This window comes from Lepidothrix coronata, unplaced genomic scaffold (genome assembly GCF_001604755.1).
Source record: "Lepidothrix coronata isolate B3197 unplaced genomic scaffold, Lepidothrix_coronata-1.0 Scaffold3, whole genome shotgun sequence".
Classification (NCBI taxonomy): domain Eukaryota; kingdom Metazoa; phylum Chordata; class Aves; order Passeriformes; family Pipridae; genus Lepidothrix; species Lepidothrix coronata.
In genome coordinates this window covers 6,548,629-6,566,957 of record NW_016690183.1, presented here as the reverse complement: position 1 = coordinate 6,566,957, position 18,329 = coordinate 6,548,629, and the positions used below count along the sequence as shown (strand labels likewise).

Here is an 18,329-nt window from a genome sequence, read left to right as displayed (position 1 = left end):
AAAGGGAAAGGGAAAGGGAAAGGGAAAGGGAAAGGGAAAGGGAAAGGGAAAGGGAAAGGGAAAGGGAAAGGTCAGGCCCAGACACTCAACTTGTATCAGCCTCTTATTTTCGACCACACAGTACAATGGGGGATGGCCAAACGTGATAAGATTAAAGCATTGGCTCTGCAAAATATCCTTGATTGTGAGAAAAACTGCTAGCCATAAGTTTGATATGATGTTCAGGTTTTCCCAGCCTTGCCATGGACATTTGATTTTTCCTTTTGTTTTAATTTTTAAGCTCTTATTTCTCTTTAAAAAACTCAGTGTTTAAACCTCTTAAATCTTTTACCTGCTGCTTTACCTCAGTGTACCTCTAAGCTGAAGATTGGCAAGGCGTCCGTCAGCTTGTCAGAGCATTCACTGATCCTTTTGCAGTGGGAAGGAGAGCCCCACCCATCATGAAAAACATCACTCATTGAATTGGCTTTAATTACTTTAAGACTTGGAATGGCTTTTATGGTTTAGCCAGGAGCCATTGAAGAAGAAAGACTGGGAAGCTCATGGGACATGAAAAGATGACTGTAGTTACAGCTTTCCAAAATCATCCATGAAAGTAGTTTCTGTAAGCAGTGAGAAATCTTGTATTAAATGGGAAACACCCCGAGAAACCTGTCCCTGAAGTATGGCATAAAGAATAAGCAGCTGCTAATAGCCCGGAGGATTTTTATAGGAAGTTTCTGAGAAGGAATCAGCATGGTCTGCTGACTCGTTAAGGTTATTCAGAGTTTGTCGTATGCCACAGATATGCATGTTCTAGGCTCTGCAAGCAGGCTCTTTCTTAGTGACAGAGCAGCGTGGAGACAGTAATTCACAGAAGTAAATAGCAGGGCCAGATGCCTGCACATAAACTTCAGCAGATAGTTTTCATTCAGTGTCAGGCCTTTTACGAATCTGGGGAAGAGGAAACCTGCATGTAGACCAGAACTGTGATCTTTCACTCAGTATATAGTGTTGCGTCATTTAAAATAGTGAATCGGTGTTTTGTTTAGCTGTTCATTCTTGTTTAGTAATATTTATCTTAAGACTTGCAGATCATAAATTCTCCTTTGCAAGCATGCTTGCAGAGTAGCTTCAGAAACAGACTGTTTTTAGAAACTATCTGAAACTGCAAAAAGTTTAGAAAGCTAATTGGTAGCATGTATTGAATTGCAGAAAAAACCCTGTTATGTACTCCTCTTAAATTTTTGATTCTGAGAGACACTTAAAAGGAAAAAAGGTAGGTTAAAATGTGGGTAAAATAGATAAATATTTTTGAATGTAACTATTTTACACAAGTGCAGTTACATTGAATTAAGTAAGCTGTAGTTGGAAATTTCTGCACAGTCAATTCAACTCTTCTCTATTCCTCACAGATTTGTTCTTTCCCTACTAGGAAAAAGTAGCATTGAGGAACAGCTATCTTATTTCTGCTGGAAAATAAATTCTAGATCAAATAAGGGTTCACTGCTAAATTCATCCCAGTTTTTAGCAAGCACATTTACGTGAAAGTCAACAGAATTGCCTCTAAGTGCACCAGATTACATTTGGTTCACGTCATTCATCTTCTTCTGTGGTGGATAATACTTTGTGACATAATCATTTTCTCTGCAGTAGCTAATTGTAATGCCAAGGAACTACAATTTTATAAAGGAGAAACAATAGCAGCAGATAAATATTGTGCTAACAGAGGCTCTTTGTTCTTTTCATACAGCCAGCTTGATTTTGTGCTGTCTGGGGAAGTTGCAGCAAGTGAAATAAGAGGAAAATTTTGGTGAGATTTTTAATGTAGAAGGAAAAGTTTGTAAAATGCAATGGTTTGTTTTGTTGAAAATCTTTGGTAGAAGCTTCCCCCAGATCGTTTTTTTTTCCTTTTAATGTTGAGAAAAGCACTTGAGAGGCAGCAGCCCCCAGCCCTAATGAGAAAGACATGCTTCTAGAGGCTGGCAGCTGGCTGACCACTTCTCATCATACAGTCACTTGGGAGTAGCAGCAACTCACAGGGTATCTTCCTGGTGAGACGCAGGGGGAGGAAGAAGGAGGGAAAGCCCTTAGTGGTCCTCAGGAATGCTTCTCTGCTGGTCTAAATGGCATCGGTTGCCTCATCCCCACGTGAGAGGTAGAGTGGCACAGGTTTGTCTGGTGGAGCCCAGTCCTGTGGAAGAGATTCTTTAAGAGGTTTTTATGTATTATGCTGTTGCAGAGAAGCAGTTCCTAGGTTTATCAGCAGCAAGGTATCTCTCAATGCTCGTCAGCACCGCCACTTACTGATTTACCCCGTCTGGGCAGTTAACAGTCCTTAGATGAATTCTCGGCTGCCAGTGAGAAGTGGTTCCCTAAGGCAGGCTTTCAAACCAGCATGAATTAAGAGATGATGGAAGCAAAAAGAATGGCCAGCAAAGTTGTGCCTCGGGACACTGTTCTATGTAACGTTTTTCTGTAGACTGAGGAATAACTAGGCGTGACTTCAAGCTGTCGTGGCAATCCCTGTGTGCAGATGTGCATACAAGTGTGCATATTTATGTGTGCTCGTGCGCATGTTTCCTTTTTACATTATAGGGTGAGTATCTTTGCTTGGGTTTATCATGGACTGAGTAATTCTAGATCTCTGCAGTTAAAACTAATGGAGAGAGCTACTCAGAGTCTGAGAAGGATGGAAAATTGGAGGGAAAATGTTAACAAAACAAGAAGGAAAAAATATTCATGGGCAAAACCATTGAGAACATGTGGATCATTACCTTAATTTAACATTTAACCAAAAATATATAGAATAGCTGCAATGCTTGAGTTCTGCTGCTTGAAATTTCTATTATCTCATTTTGTTATCAGCTTCAAAGTATGCAAACTCTAAATATAGTGCACATTCAGAGGCTCTGAGCCTGTGGTTTCTTGGACAAAATTCCTGTGTTCTTTGTGCTGTAGTCAGCAGTATTAGTCAAGTGAGCAGATATTGACTGTGGTATTCACGTGCAGTGAACCAGAAGCAAGCCAACTCTATAGAGGCTGCTGTCAAACTTGTTGCAGTGGCCTGTGAGGTACTGGACTGTGACAGACTCCTTTTTTTTCAGTACAATTCTTCCACTCATGTTAAATCTTGCTTCAAAGAGAACTGAAATGTTACAGTCTTAGCTCTTTTTTTTTCCCTTTTCTTTTTTTAAAGTGTACTGGTGAGATTCCTGTGCTGTGAATTGGAAGTTCCTAAAGTGAGAGTAGGTATAAACTCAAAGAAATGTAAACAATGAGTACATCTGCGGTTTAGGAACACAGAGCATCTTCATCATACTCTCACACAGTCTTTCCCTGACTTAGAATTCATCCTCCCCCAACAAAAACATCAGGTCCTATAATCTTGGAGTATCGATTGAATGTAGTTTAGACTTTTTCTTTCCTAACGAATGAAAAACCGGAAGTTAAATTATACCTTGTTTCCCTTTTTGTCACCATATAGATATATTTATGCGTATGCCTATATTTGTTTGCATATATGTAGCAAAACATAGGCTCCTGAGCTGGTGTCAGCAGTGCTTCTGAGGTGCAGAAAACTAACTAGCCATCCCCTTGCATATTCTCTGTTATATGATGCCAGGGAAAAAACCTCAATGATACCTTTATTTCACTGAAAGTGAGCAAGTTTGAGCTGGCTCTCTGCCAAAATCTCCAATGCTCAGCAAAAGCCTGCTTCCCAGAGAGAGAAGAAAAAAACCAAACAGCCAAAGCTATAGCAAAATATTTATATGTTTTACATATAAAACAGATATATACAGTGAGAATACTATATACATATAACCCCAGAAACCCCAAATAGCTTCCTAAAAGGGAAGAGGGGAAGGGAGAAGGGAAAAAGGACAAAAAAAGGATGCAAAGGGACAGAAACAAAACAGGTATGCACAATCTAAAAACCCGGTAACTAGCAAGATAAAGAACTGGCAAAATCTCACCACTTTCCTTGGGAGAAGCAGGACGACTGAACACGGCCCAGCACTGTCCCCTCACACGTGGCAGACAACAGCAGTCACCGTAGGCCTCAGCTCCAGATAAGCAAGACCGAGACAGGGACCCACCGTTCTCGAACCTCGCCGGAAAGGAAGAGAGCGAGGTCTCGCCGGTCGGCTTATTTATACCTCAGGTTACGTGAAGGAATAGCATGGAATACTTCCTTGGTCACCTTCCTAGTTCCTTCCTGGTTACAAGCTGGTCTCCAGGAAGGCCTAGGGTTTAAACTATCACAAAGAAATTTGCTCAATGAGTGTTTTATCTGTGTGCCTCGGGGTAGGCTGGGCCAACATTTATGACTGATGTTATCGATTAATAGAGGAAACAATTTAAAGAAAAATGTTATGCTGTTTGATTTTCGCTTTTAGGATACATGACCAAGAAATGACTTGGGACCTTATTTTAGAGGAAGGTTTACATTGAAGATGGACCCTATGAAGTTACCATTAAAGAGCAGGTGCTTAATCTCTTCCAGCGCTGCATGTGTAGGTCTGAATTTACAATACACTATGACTGCATTTATAGTCAACTTTATAGGGGTGCTGGCAATTTTCTGGAGACTCTGTGGAGGTTAGACACGAAGGCAATATGTCCTGAAGCCTATGAGTCAGGAATACAAAGCTTCTGAAGGAATGAATTGACCTATCATCTTCTTGAAAGCATTATTTATGAGATGTTGTGACCATTGGTGTTAAGGATCAACAGAAAATTAGGGAGTATTTCACGTGAGGGAGAATTTCTAAACATATCAGATTTAAGTAGCTATCTCTTTAAAGATACACATCTTTGAGTCCTGTAACTCCTGTTGAAATTCAGCCTAGATTTATCATGCCTTTGCCACTGGCCCATGGAAGGAAAGATTGATAGTCTAGTCCAGTTTATAGAGGCCACCAACGCAAATAGCCCCATTTAACAACATTGTAGACAGATTTGGCAGGAGAGGGCAGGAGCTGAATGACCAGGGGCAATCAGGTGTTCTCTTTTTCACCCTGGAAGATCACTATCAGCGTATATCATCAGGACACTACCAAGAAAGCTTTCATAGCTGCCTCTGTCTTTTGCCATAGTCATTCCTTGGACACCACGCTTCCATCGTTTTCCGGGAACTGTGTTTCTACTCCTGTGATTAGACTGAATTGCAAGGTGCCGAAGGAGCAGATGTGTAGGTTGTCCTGCTTGTGCAGGTATATTCCATGTTGGCAAGTTTGTTCCCCTTAGGGTTTTCATCTGCACACCTAGCTACCTACTCTGTTTAGAGAACTAATAATATAGATAATGCATTTACCTCAAAGACTTCAAAACTGAATGTACTACTTCTCCAGAAAATGTGCAGCCAGAACACTAATTTGCTTTATACTTAGTGTTTGTTTCCCCCTACAGTCACATTAAAAGTGGTGTTTTCACCCATTTCTGGTTCTTGAGGTTGTTCAAAGTTACAGCTTTGCCCAGGAAATGCTTTTTTAACTCCGTTTTTTCATACAAATAGAACAATAATAGTAGTGTGAAGCCTTTATCTTTTGTTTCTTCTGGGGACTGTGGTGTTCCAGCCATTATATATTCACCATTTGTGAGAACTAACTTGCAGTCTGGACTACATAGCAGCAAAATGGCTTTCAGTGCCTGAAGGATCAAAAAGAAGCTGGCCTGACTGAGACAAGACTTCTCAGACCAACAAAAGAACTGAGTGTTTTCCTCATCTTATTTGGTTGCACCTGAGCCAGCTTCCATACCTGGACCTTCGATACTGGCAGAGAAAATATGAGAAATGACTGTTAGCGGAATATCTTTCTTCCCCCCTCCAAACTTAGCAGCATTCACCTTTGATATAAGTGGTGCTTCATATACCCGTGAATCCTACTGCTCTCATGGATGTCGCTCCTTATTCATGACTTGCACACCTGCTGTTTGTGGTGGTACTTTGAGGATAGGAGAAGCTTGGAAGCTGTTGTGTTTTCATAAGGTCACTCCTTGACTCGCAGTCCTGGGTACAGCATAACGTGTGCACTGTACAGCTGGTATTGTCACTCAGGTGTGCTCTTAAAGTGGATTTTCTTCCCCAAATCATATATTTGTCTTGGGGAAGGGGGAGGAGGCATTTCAGAAAATAATCTGTGTATTTTATATAGAAATGTATATATATATAATTTTATAGAGGAATTTCTGTACATCTATATAAATTATTTTTTTCTGCTGCAAGTAGTAGTGTTAGATGAAAAATTCTAGCTGGTACTCTCTGTCCAGTAACAGTCACTAATCCTTGTGAATATCAATTTTAGGCTGTCTGCTTATGTTAGTACAGAGATTTGAAGCAAATCCAACCATACCTCAACAGAAATGATTAATGCTGAACCTTCACATCACAGTTTCTGTCAGGATTGTGGTCCTTTAAAGTTAGAATTTTAGTCAAATGTTCCCTTCACAACCAAATCTGTGTAGTAAGTACAATAGGAGAGACTTTTAATGACTGAATTTGTCTTTTGTTATTGCCAAAGTGTTTTTGTTTTAAACAGGGAAGATATTATTTTAGCACATAAAAGCAGAATTAAAGAAAAGATTTCTCTCTTCCCCAAATCCCAGTTTAGTAATATTGTGGATGTGACTTACGGTAGGCACTAGAAATGAAAGGGTTTGTTTTGCTTTGGTTTTGAAATTGTGAAAAGAATGTTTCTTGGCATCACAGAAAATACATTGAGGACAGTGTTCATTTGAGGTAACATGAGAGGCTTTTCGGGGGCTTTGTCAGGAGAAGGAACACCTGCCTTAATTACAGGAGGAAGAGAAGCTGAAATTTTCTGAAACAGTAGTGGAAATTTGCTGAAACAACAGTGAGCATGGCAATCTTGAGTGTGAGGTAGGGAGGTTTAAAAAATCATCAGTGAATGAACGAAATGAGGAGAGAGGTACTTAAGTCCTAAAAGTGCTAAAAGCTTAATTCACTAAAAATTTAAAACCATTAAGTTATGGGAGTAATATCACAGTAATTGAAAATAGTGTTTTGCGAGAGAACAGAGTATTTGTGAAATTCATATATTAGTTGATTTCACAGTTTGATTTTACTGTATGGGTCATACCCACAAGAAAATCTTCCTGTGAATAGCACATGAGTTTTGTTGAGTTTTAGGACCAACATCAAGCTCTTCTTTCTGGTCAGGTAATCCCCCCTGGTGGATGCAGTAATCTGGTCCTCACACTGCGGCAGTGGATCTCAAGTAACAATGCTGTTTTTCTATGGAGAGTATTGCTGCACATAGGCAGGAGCACTCTTTGCATGCAGATGGCATCCTCTTCTGATCTGTGAATGGTAGAGAGAGAAAGGAAGAGTAATTGTAGAAATCATTTCAACCCTCTTTGCTTTGTCCCATTTGTTTTTTTCTTCTTCTCCCAGTCCTTCGTACATGTATGTATGTATGCGTACCTTCTCTGTCCTACATAACGACTTCAAGGTTATTTTTTAAAGAACTTCAGGCATTTCCTGAATGTTTTTGAACCAGTTCACCATTTACCAGTATATTGCTTTTATAGAAGTCGTCTTTGATGAGTTTTTTGTCACATGCCCCACTGAAGTTTCAGTGTACTCAAGCACTAGAAAAGCCAGTATTTGAGCGTCTTTGTTTTCTTTGTTGAGCTGTTTATTTTGCTTTCTTCCCACACAGTTCCCTGGCCTCACTCTGACAACTGCTTTTCTGCATGAATTACATTCCTCGGGGCCGCAAGTCTCCTAATTCTTCCAGTCGATTTGATTCCTGCCTGTGTGATTAGTCCTCTGCTTCAACACACAGTTGGTCTTTGCCAAGCAGGCTGCTTGCTAAGTGCCTTTAACATGAAGACCTAACTACATTTTTTAACCTCATTAGTCTGTAGGGCACTGCTTCATTCCGGCTTAATAACATGGCCACTATTGAATCATCACTTGCTCTAAAACAGGTTACAAAAAGGTTACCTAAGTTGTCTGGTTTTCTTTTTGTATGACTGTGCTTTTGCTGGATAAGCTTTTTTAGCACATGTCCATTTTTAGCATGTAAGTTGCTTTTTGAAAGGAGACCCATCGACTCTACTGAGGTAGATTTGTAATGTTAAGAAATTTCGTATTTGTACGTTTAAAAAGAAACTCAGCACCTATGTGGAAATAGAAAGACTAAGTAATAAAACGAGTAAGAAAATGTGTTTTTGGAAAAAAATGGTAAGAAGGGGACCCTAAGATTAGCTCAGCTTCTTAGAGCCTGGTGCTAATAGCACCAAGGTTGTGGGCTTGATCCCTGTATGGGCCATTCACTAAGAGATGGACTCAATGATCCTTGTGGGTCCCTTCCAGCTCAGAATATCCTGTGAAATTAATACCTATGCTGGTAAGGCTTGGCAGAACTGATAAAAATTTTCTACTTGTTTCAGCTTTAGAATTACAAAGGCCTCATCCTCACCAATTTAAATACAGACTTCTCACTGTAATGCTGGATTTACAGCAATGCGGCCACGGTCTGCCTGGCTTCACTTTGTCTTGTGGGTTCAATTTTTAGCTGAATGTATTGCCACTAAAATTTAGATTTCAGTTGCAATCGTGTATAAACTCGAACGGAAAAGACATTACAGGACTTCCAAATATTGTAGAGGCAGTAAGGAAAAAAAGTTTCCTAAGAAGACAGTGTTACCAGGGAGCTGGGGAAGAAAGGAGGCACTAGGTCACATGCCACTTGTGATGGTGCATTTGTGCAGTTGCATAGCACAGCCACTCAGATGGTGAGACTTCATGATTAATGGTGTTTATTCTTGACAGAAGCCTCCTTTATTTATCTGCAATACAGTTTAGTGATTTTATCAGTCACCTGAATGAAAAATATTCAGTCATACCAATATTGCAGTGTAAATTGAGTAGAGTCACTTTTTATTATATCTTTCAGCCTTATCATCTGCACAGTAATTTTCTAGCAGGGGTTTGATATAGAAAGGCTGGATTTAGCTGTACTTGACACAAAGCCTCTTCAATTTCCCCTAAAAGTTCAGGCTACTCTTAGAAATGTGTATAAATATATATATATAAAAAACCCTCTTATCCAAGCAATTTCAGGATTTGAAAGACTAAAGATAAAATGCACAAACCTGGATGTGGGAAATGTTGTTCATATGAAAACATCTAATAACTCTGAAGCCACTGGTGAAACGCTCTTTAGTGTTTAAGCTTGTGGCTTAGTGCAGTTCTTTTTGCATGGCTACGTAGTCTGACTTTCTTCTAATCAATCATCATCCAACTCCAATCAGCATACAGGCAGAGCCTATCGTTCATCCTGGGTGTAATTTCAGAGTTGAAGACTATAATGGCCACATACAGCACATTAGTCACTGCGATAACAGCTAGTGGCACTCCTGAGGAAGGGGGAGGACGGGGGAGAAGGGGAATAAAATTCTTCTCATTCTCACAGTGCATTAGTGAAATAGGAGCAAATGTTAAACAAATGTTTATTCAATTAGCTGACTTAACAACATTAAGTGTGAGAAAGCTTCTGACACTCCTTTTTTTTAGGGAGGGGAGGAAGAGGCAACGGAAGGGAGAAAGGGGTACATGAATACAGTCAGAATTTATATATGCCCACATACACATTTGATGATGCCTCTGTGGTTAAACACTTCAAGAGATGGCAGGCCCTGCCTGTAACCTAGAGGAGGCTAAAATTTGAATAGCAAATGAGACCACCTTTAGCGCATTGAAAGAGAATTGCAGAGCAGAGAAGTTTGCTGCAGGAATGCAGCTGGCAATTTTGCTGCCCAGTCTGTTATTACTAAAAACAGATAATGAGTAGGCTGTAGAACTTTCAGATTTTTCTGCTTCTCTTTGTGCTACAGTATAGTTTGAAGAGGAAATGGTGTGTGGAGGTCCATGGCAGCCTTATTCAAATAACATTTGCTTGGACTGTTCATCTGTTTTATATTCGTGATGATGATTTCTGCATCAAATGCAGCATTGATATATTATCCTCAATATATTAATGACCACAGGTCAGTAGACTTGGAATCAGCTGAAGGCAGGGGAGGAAAAATTTACCAGCACTGAGGTTGGGCTGTGCTATGAAGCTATAAGGTCTTACTTTACTTATAGTTCATAGAAATCAGCACAAACTGAGCAAAATAAGGCAATGCTTGGGTAAGGCTCTAGCCAAAGGAAGTGATGAAAATCACATCGTATCTTGTTAGCATTACTTTTATTTACTGTTTACATTACTGCAATGTCCAACAGCTCTGTACAGGATGGGAGCTCTGCTGAGTGTTGTGCAAATACAAGGAGCTCTGCCAGGAAGAGCTCGCAGTTGGACCTCTTTGGCAAATGAACTCTGGTGAGTCAGCACTGACGGCCTTGGGAGTTACCAGCTCCAGCTGTTTTCCTCACCCTGGGGATTATCCCTTGTTCCTCAGCAGGGTTGTGTGCCTTTGCCCCATTTACAGTCTGGCAGCTTTGCTCTGGCTCCCTGAAACTGAGCAATGAAGTGGTTAGAGGCAGAGAGATGTGATGCCTATGCTGGGAGGGGCACCGGCTGGGTAGCTGGGGGCTTACCCAGCTTACATAGCTGCCACAAAATTTGCAAGATAACCTCTGCAAGAAGCCTAGAAGGCAAGTGGCATTTGGAGGGAGTAGTTATAGTTGTTCACTTTTTTGTATGTTTGCACCCTTTGTTTGTGCAAGCAAAGAAATTGCCAAGTAAATCCATGTAATTCTCTCCTAGTCACTGATTTCTTTGCAGCATCCTGAGAAAGATTTGGAGAAAGGAGAGGCAAGCTGGGATGCTCTGTATGCAAAGACCAAGTGGGCAATGTTTCAAAGGAGTGCCAGAGGCAGTGACAGTGGTGGGTGGGTGGACAGAAGGAAGAGGAAAAAGAGAGGCAGGTTGTTGTGGGGGAGATTACCATTGTGTGAGGAGGAGAACAAGCAAACTGGACTTGAGAAATACTGGGAGACACTAGATAGTTTTATTTGCATTTTTCATAATGAAGGAAATAAATCAGTCAAAACTCTATCAGCATACACATTTAAGGAATATATATCAAGATTCCAAGTCAAGACTTGTGTAATGAAGTGAACGTACCTTTACTCCATGGCATGTGAAGCAGCAGTTGCTTGCTGTAGTCAGTACAGGTGTTACTGTGGGCTGAAGGTCACCAGTGTTACAGGTGACCTTATGTAAACAACATGTTAAATAATGGCATGAATATTCATTGCTTTTCATGACAAACTCTTCTTGAGGGAATCCACAAGCTGATGGCTGGGTTATTTATGAAGTATTACAAGTAGCAGAGGGTGCATGTAAAAAAGCTGGATCTGTGTTCAGGCAGTCCGTCAGTTGAAAAATAGGAATACAGTCACTGACTAAGGATTTAGTGCCCTGATTAATGTAGCCAATTTTTAACTGTAACTACATAATGTTAACACTTCCCAAAGAAGGAAAGGGGAACCAGAGTAATAATCTTTTGCTGTCGGTCATCGCATAATTGTCATGCATGATTTCCAGCACCATGAACATCTCTTGTGCAGTCATTTGTGTCTTTTTTCTTTTCTGCAATGATACCTTTTAACTTTATGAGGGAGAAACTTTTTGTTCTAACCCCAAGTAAGGTTATTTGTATATTTTAGGAATTTACATATCAAAATTGCACACATTTTGGAAGGCATTGTCTTTGCCTCAGTGAGAAAATATTAATAACATAGGATCTCTTGATCTGACCTTTCCACTGTAGAACATTTTCTGAGTGCTTTACCACGATTTTACACATGGAGAAACAGCGGATGAGGAAGACAGCAAACTTATGCAAGGTGACAGCCAATAAGTGATGGAAACCAAACCAGAGCCTGTGTACCTTAAACCCTGATCTAGCTCCTCTTATGCATGAACTACATAGACACTGACCCATTCATGGTTTATTTGAATATATATTTACCGAATGGAAGGTTGCTACCAAATCAGATTCTGTGACTTACTTTCCCATACTGAGTACCATTCCAGTGTGAATTTTGGAGGAAAAGTGAGCAAATATTCACTAGGTGTTGGAACATGGAAAACTATATAGGAAATCAAGAGGGTTTTTTTTTATATTAGGACTTAAACATGTTCTTTTTTTCCTTCTTCATCATTTCCACTATTAAGAAAATATAGTTAACAGTGCTTACTCTTTTGCAGCACTTGAGGTGTTTTACATGAAGTGTGCTGACATTTTCATGTATTCAAATAATTCTTTAAATGTTCATAATCAATTGCTTAGTTTTCCTAAGTCCAAGAATGTGATATAGCAGCTTTGAGGCAGTGAGTGATTTTAGGGGAATGAACTGCCTATTTTAAGATGCAAATTAAAAAAAAAAGTATTAAAAATTATATTATTTATTTCCCATACTATATGTTTATGAGTTTGGTTGTTTACCAATTCAATTAGACGTGCAAAGAGAAAAAGAACTTGCATTTTAAAAATGCTCAGTGTTGGCCACAATCTCCTTGCATTGAAGTCTCAAAGCTCAATTTTCTTAATGTAAAAAGCTTTTATTATTAGCCAGTTATTGACTGCTGGTGCTCAAGATTCAGTCTGTACAAAGAACTGTGGCATTAAACATACAATACAAATTTAACACAGGAGATATTACCAAAGGAATTGAGCCATGTGCTTTAGAAGAGGAGTCACTACATACCAAGAAAGTCCTTATTGTTTGTTCATCTTCCAGGATCTACTAGAAATAAAAGTGTTCATGTTTTGTCTGCAGACATCAGAAGAATATTACAGGAAAAGAAAAAAGGAAAAAGAAAAAAGAAAAGTATCATAGGCAGTTTAAAGAGTTTAATATTTTTCAATTCTCCAGGCAGGACTGAATTGAACAGTTATCGGAGAAACAGCGTGGATATCATTGCTGTGAGAGTTATGCCATCAATGGTTGCTCCAGCATTGAATAACGTACTGTTAAATGATTAAATATCGAGGTTTGAACTTTGACACTTTCATAATATAACAAGATGGATGAAAAGGCAATAATAAATTAGGTTATGTTACAATATTTCATCCGACTTCGTTGACAAGCTTTGTTCTGTGAGATAGATTATTGTTCCATCTGTAACCTCAGCTCAGTGTCATATTTACAATGTTATAGTTAAGAATCACTTGCTGTTTTCAATATAAATGTATTTTTCAACAGATTCATAAAAGAGCCATTTAAAAATTTATCAGGACAAAACTTGGCATTAAGATTTCCAGTCCTGGAGTTATAGTTTCCTTTAAAATCAGAAAGGGCTTAAATCACCATGATTTTTTTTTTCTTTTTTAAAAATGTTGTGCTTAGAAGAGGCTTTTGCCCAAGCACAGCTTAAAGTTATTTGGAAACGATTTATGACAGATCACTTCTCTAACACCAAACCAGCCTCAGAATTTTCGTCCAGATTTTCCTGTGACACAGACCTTTGTGGCTGTCTCGAGTATCTTTACATCTGCTTCCAGAAAATATTGCTATTGAAGAATGTGCTCTGATGAGTGGCAGGGTCATTGAGCCAGCTGTAGTTTTCACAGTTGCAAGCGATACAAGAACAGGGACAATTTGCACTGTATTGATATTTTGGTATGTCTTAAAACAGTTCAAGGACTCCAAAGCAAGCTAAGTACCCTGAGGCCACCAATTGGCCATAATGGTCTTGAGCAGCCTCACCTGAGACCTCTACCAGCACCTCATACACCCAGGAGCCCCTTTTAAGCTGAGCTGCCTGATCTGTGTTGTAGGTAGTGCCTATTTTTGGTCCTGTCCTTGGCTGAGCTCATGACCCTCCCTGTAGGTAGCTGTTCTGGATGGAGCCCTCAGAGCCATGGTGTAGTTTGTCTTCTCTCCTATCTTTGTCCCTGTCTCCTTCTGCGCTTGACTGGCCCAGCCCAGACCTGGTTTGTTACTTTGCCGTGTCTCAGACTGCTGTTAGACTGTGTTGCCAGCACCTGGCTCTTGTCACTCAGCTCAGATCTGGTGGCATAGGGTGCACTGCTTGTGCATGGCTCCTGGCTTGCCTTCTCTTAGGGAGCAACTGGCCCTTGCTGCTCACCAGCACCCTGAACTGGGTCTCTTTTCTTCCCATCCCCTCCTTCAGTTTCTGGGCTAACCACTCTAACTCAGTTACATGCATAAATCCATGTAAGATAGTATCATGGACTTTGGGCTTATCCTCTACCTGGCTCTTCACTAGGTCTATATGAATAACTGTATGACTGGAAAAAGTGTTCCTGAATCTTGTCAGTATGGCACTGAGAGGGTGGTTGAAAGGCCTTGTAGTCAACAAGCACTGTGTTGGCTTACCTACCTGGGGACTTTCACCTCTAGTCATAGCCAGACAGCAGTATTTCACCCGCACAAGTTGAGCTCCATTAGTAACAAAGAAAGGGATAGGATTTGAGTTCAGACAATCTGATCTTCTTCATTGTAAAACTGGCTAACACTTAAGTAAAAAAACAGCCTAAAGTATGTGGTAGGAGCCCCCCTATCCCAGTTCTCTCTGCTTATGGAAAGAATGTGTGACCCTTTCAGGATAATACTAGATAAAGATCTGTGCATGCAGATCATTTTGAAATACATATAGCTTGTTCATGCTTGCTGCATCATCTCTCAGGTTCCCATGATCTTTCTTTCCCAGTTATAAAAGGACTGTATGGGCTGAAAAGGAAATTGTACTTGGTTAGCTTTTTGTGGTGGTTAAAATCCAAGCCGGCTGCTAGGCAGTCTTCTTGTGCAGATTTCATCTGTTGCAGCTGTAAGCAACAAAACAAAATGACACACCATTTTCATGACCAATAACTGAAATCTTACATATAGCTCACCTGTGGTTCAGCAGTGGTCAGAAAAAAAACATTTAAAAAAAACACTGGCTTCACATGCTTTGTGATTTACCATACTCTGCTCACAGCTTCTGAACTGATGTGACCATGTAAATTTTTAATATTGTCCAGACACCTCTGTAACATTCATCAAAAAAGAAGTGTCATGACTAATAGGAAAAAAATACACCTGTTTGCCCTTACACTGATCTCACTGCCTCAGCACGTGTGAGCCATTCGCCTGCTGAGTAGTTGAGATTTCCCAGAGCATCGGAGTCGGGACAGGAAGAAGCTGGCAGGCTGGATATAAGTGGGGAGTGGGAAGTCTTGTGTTAGATATGGAAGCTGTGTGGCACACAGGATATTTTGCCTCTTTAGCAGCGAGCAGGAAGGCCTTCTGGACAGAAAGGAGGAGACTCCTTCACAGTCAGCCCTGTTCTCTGTTCCTTCTTATTTATGTCAGGGTTGTAGATATAATCAAGGCTACTGAGAAAATAATAAAATCATCCTAATGTAACAGGATAAAAATTAGTGATGAAACACAGCCATAGGATCTCTTTTACACACAAACCTGGAGATCTCCAACTTCAAGTATGTATTGAAAGTATGATAGGCTTTGTATTAAATTTGAGTTGAGTTTGGAGGATCTCCAGGAATAGACACAGGGGACCCAATTCAGAAAACAGCATGCATCTGCTTCGCTCCCTCCCTAATGTTTTGTGAGTATGTCATTTAACAGGAAAACCCCTGCACAGGAGAGGATGCAGAGCAAGTTTTCCCTCTCAGGCTTTACAGGTGAGGCAGAAATTTTCAAGCAGTATCACTGAAAATCTCCTTGCCTCTTCTTATGTTGAAGCATCATTGCATCCCATGAAGTAGCGTCAGACCCAAGGCACACCACCATTTGCCAGGACACACAACTAGATCGTAGGACGTTTGGCTAAAGAGTCCTGAGTTTGAAGGAGAGTCCCCAGCTTTTTACCCTGCTCATGGCAGCAGAGTTGGACTAGATGACCTGTAAAGGTACCTTCCAACCCAAACGATTCTGTTGTTCTATACATGTGAAATAAAAACTATTAGGGGATAGACTGCCAGCCAAATCTGAAGATTTGATTTGCTTGTCACTGAATGAGTGTCTGCAGAGCCACTTCTGGGCTGTACTGTTTGCTGTTTACAGAACAAAAGTCATTCTTTAGTGCTACACAATGAAGTTGCAAAGCAACAGTAAGGGTATTTGGCTGCACCCTTTCTAAAAGTCACATTTTAGTTTGAAGGAGGGAGTTAATACTTGTGAAAGATGTTCATAGTGAAGTTTAATCACAGAGGGAAAGGAAAGGAAGAATATGTGATGTTTATTGGAATAAATCAGGATGACTCAAACTGTGGGACTGAGAACAGATGAAGGCATGAGAGAAAAGGGGTCTGTGGGGAAAGGAGGCTCTGGAAACAGAGGATCGAGAAAAGTCTAGTCTGAAAGTGAACAGAGAAGTTAGAAGCATGTTAAAATCAGATGCTGGAGAGAAATTGAGACATATCAGAGTCCAGAGCTGGGAATTCTGTGTGGAATCTGATGACTATTTTTGCCTCAGATAGTACTGTTTATATGTCTGCTGTTGATTGAAGTTACCCAGGTCAGTGTCCTTTCCCTAGCATCCTTGGAAAACTGAGGAGCTCAGAGGAGCAGACAGAGAAAGAGGCAGGGCTGGGGAGAAGGAGAAGCGGTTGAGTCCTGGTGTCCTTGAATGGCTCCTGTTGGATACAGAGAGAGAAGCTGACAGCCTGGCTCTTAATCTTGCTCCTGCAGCAGCATTTGGCTGTTGGCCAGCTGGAGAGTGAATCACTGAGGTTGATACAGACTTTCAGCCTTCTTGCATAAGCATTTGAACAGTTTTCTGTTCAATATGCACCAGATGAGGCCAGGGCTTCTGCCTGCCTGCATGGTTTTTGTGTTCCTAACTCTGAGTTGAGATCACATTAAAGAAAAATTAGACTTGTAAAATGACATCCAAACTTAGTTTCTTTGTTAATCTTGTATTAAATTTGCTATACTACTGTATTTTCCTCACTGCCAGGATGGGAAACTCACTCTGTAATGTGATATTCAGCTGTAGTATTTTTGCTTCCTACATCGCCATGAGTTTTAAAGCTCCTGCCTACCACATTTGGCATCATAGGGAACCGTGAGACAGCAAATGCTCCATGGCTGGTGCGGTTTCACAGTAGCAAGATTAAAGATGCGCTTCCACTGTAAAACAAAGTTACTTTAAAACCATGCAGAGAAAAAGTACTCTGAAAAAAGATGTCTGTTTTGCACGATGGTGGAAAATGCCTTTTGGTTTCAGGTTCTCGGTGCATTTTAAATATGGTGAAGGTGTACTAGTGAGGGGTTAGGCTTCATCTGGGTCACTTGCTTGGGTGCCAAAGGAGTGATCGCACAGCTGGTACCTGCTGCACAGAAAGAATGCAGCTCTCTAACAAACTTTGGAGCTAGGAGGTAATTTCATATGGGAAGGCTAAACAGGCTTACCTTGTAGAAAGCTGTAGGAAGGCAAGAAGCAAAAAAGTCAAATAGGGAAGGGAAAAGGAAGAGAAAAACACATCAGGAGAAATCTTCATTCTTCAGGTTTTATGAGCTCTCATGGATTTAGTAGCAGGGAAGCTGGCATCATGTTAGGAATTCATGACTTTGATCACTGCCCCACTCATATTGCTAGCATTTCTGAGCTGATGGCAGGGTAGAATTGGCTCCTACATAAGATTATGTTCTGTTGGCCTTTTAGGTGATGACAACTACCTCCATTGATCATGTTATGTGTATGGTAAAGGAAAAAAATACATTTCTTGTTTGATTACTCCTTGTAAGCCAACAGCATCAAAGGAACAGCCTGCCCTCACTGCTCTCACAGCTGCTGCCTGTGTCTGTGCTGTATATATGCTAAATTAATTGGAAAAACAGGGACAAAAAGGCATTTAGTTCGGGTCAACCAGTTGGACTACAGCAAATGCATGACAGGCTTAATCATTGTCTTTTGCCAAAGAGCAGGTTGGCAAGGGCAGGCACTCCAACCCCCTTCTGATGAAAACTGGACTTTTTCCAGTGCATTTGGTGATGGGATGCTGTTAGAGAAAGGTCTCCACGCAGATCCCAGACGCTGTCATATCGACAGGGTGGGTTGATGGGGAGGGTTGCGGCAGGTTATTTATCTTTTGTCAGCTGTGAACTCAGCTTTCAGCCTTGGTTCATCACAGCTTCACACACATAGCATGAGAGGGCACCACAGCTCTCCCTTCACAAAAATGAGGTAGTTAATAATGGGGTCTTTTTAAAAGGCATTGGTCTCTGGCGCCATGCTAAAAACAAACATATGTGGCAGTCTTTCTTCCTTTGCCACCAAGTTTTGTGTATTTCTAATGGGAAGGGACAGCAAAAAAAAAAATGGTCCAAAGGAGCATACAGTCTTAGTGGTTTACAAAACTTGGGTTTTCTGGGATTATTTCTATATAAACAT

The 18,329-nt window shown here is 40.5% G+C and overlaps 1 protein-coding gene across 5 annotated transcripts in view; it reads left to right on the top strand.

The window, feature by feature from the left end:
- The window catches only part of GLI3 (GLI family zinc finger 3), a 215,260-nt gene that overhangs the window by 124,241 nt on the left and 72,690 nt on the right, over positions 1-18,329 (top strand). For 4 of the 5 annotated variants that reach the window (XM_017822702.1, XM_017822712.1, XM_017822727.1 and 1 more), the window contains one exon: positions 4,489-4,496. In XM_017822702.1, coding sequence (XP_017678191.1) covers positions 4,489-4,496 — 8 coding nt within the window. Of the gene's footprint in view, positions 1-4,246; positions 4,288-4,379; positions 4,469-4,488; positions 4,497-18,329 lie in introns of those variants that run through there. The other variant, XM_017822737.1, reaches the window with a different exon arrangement.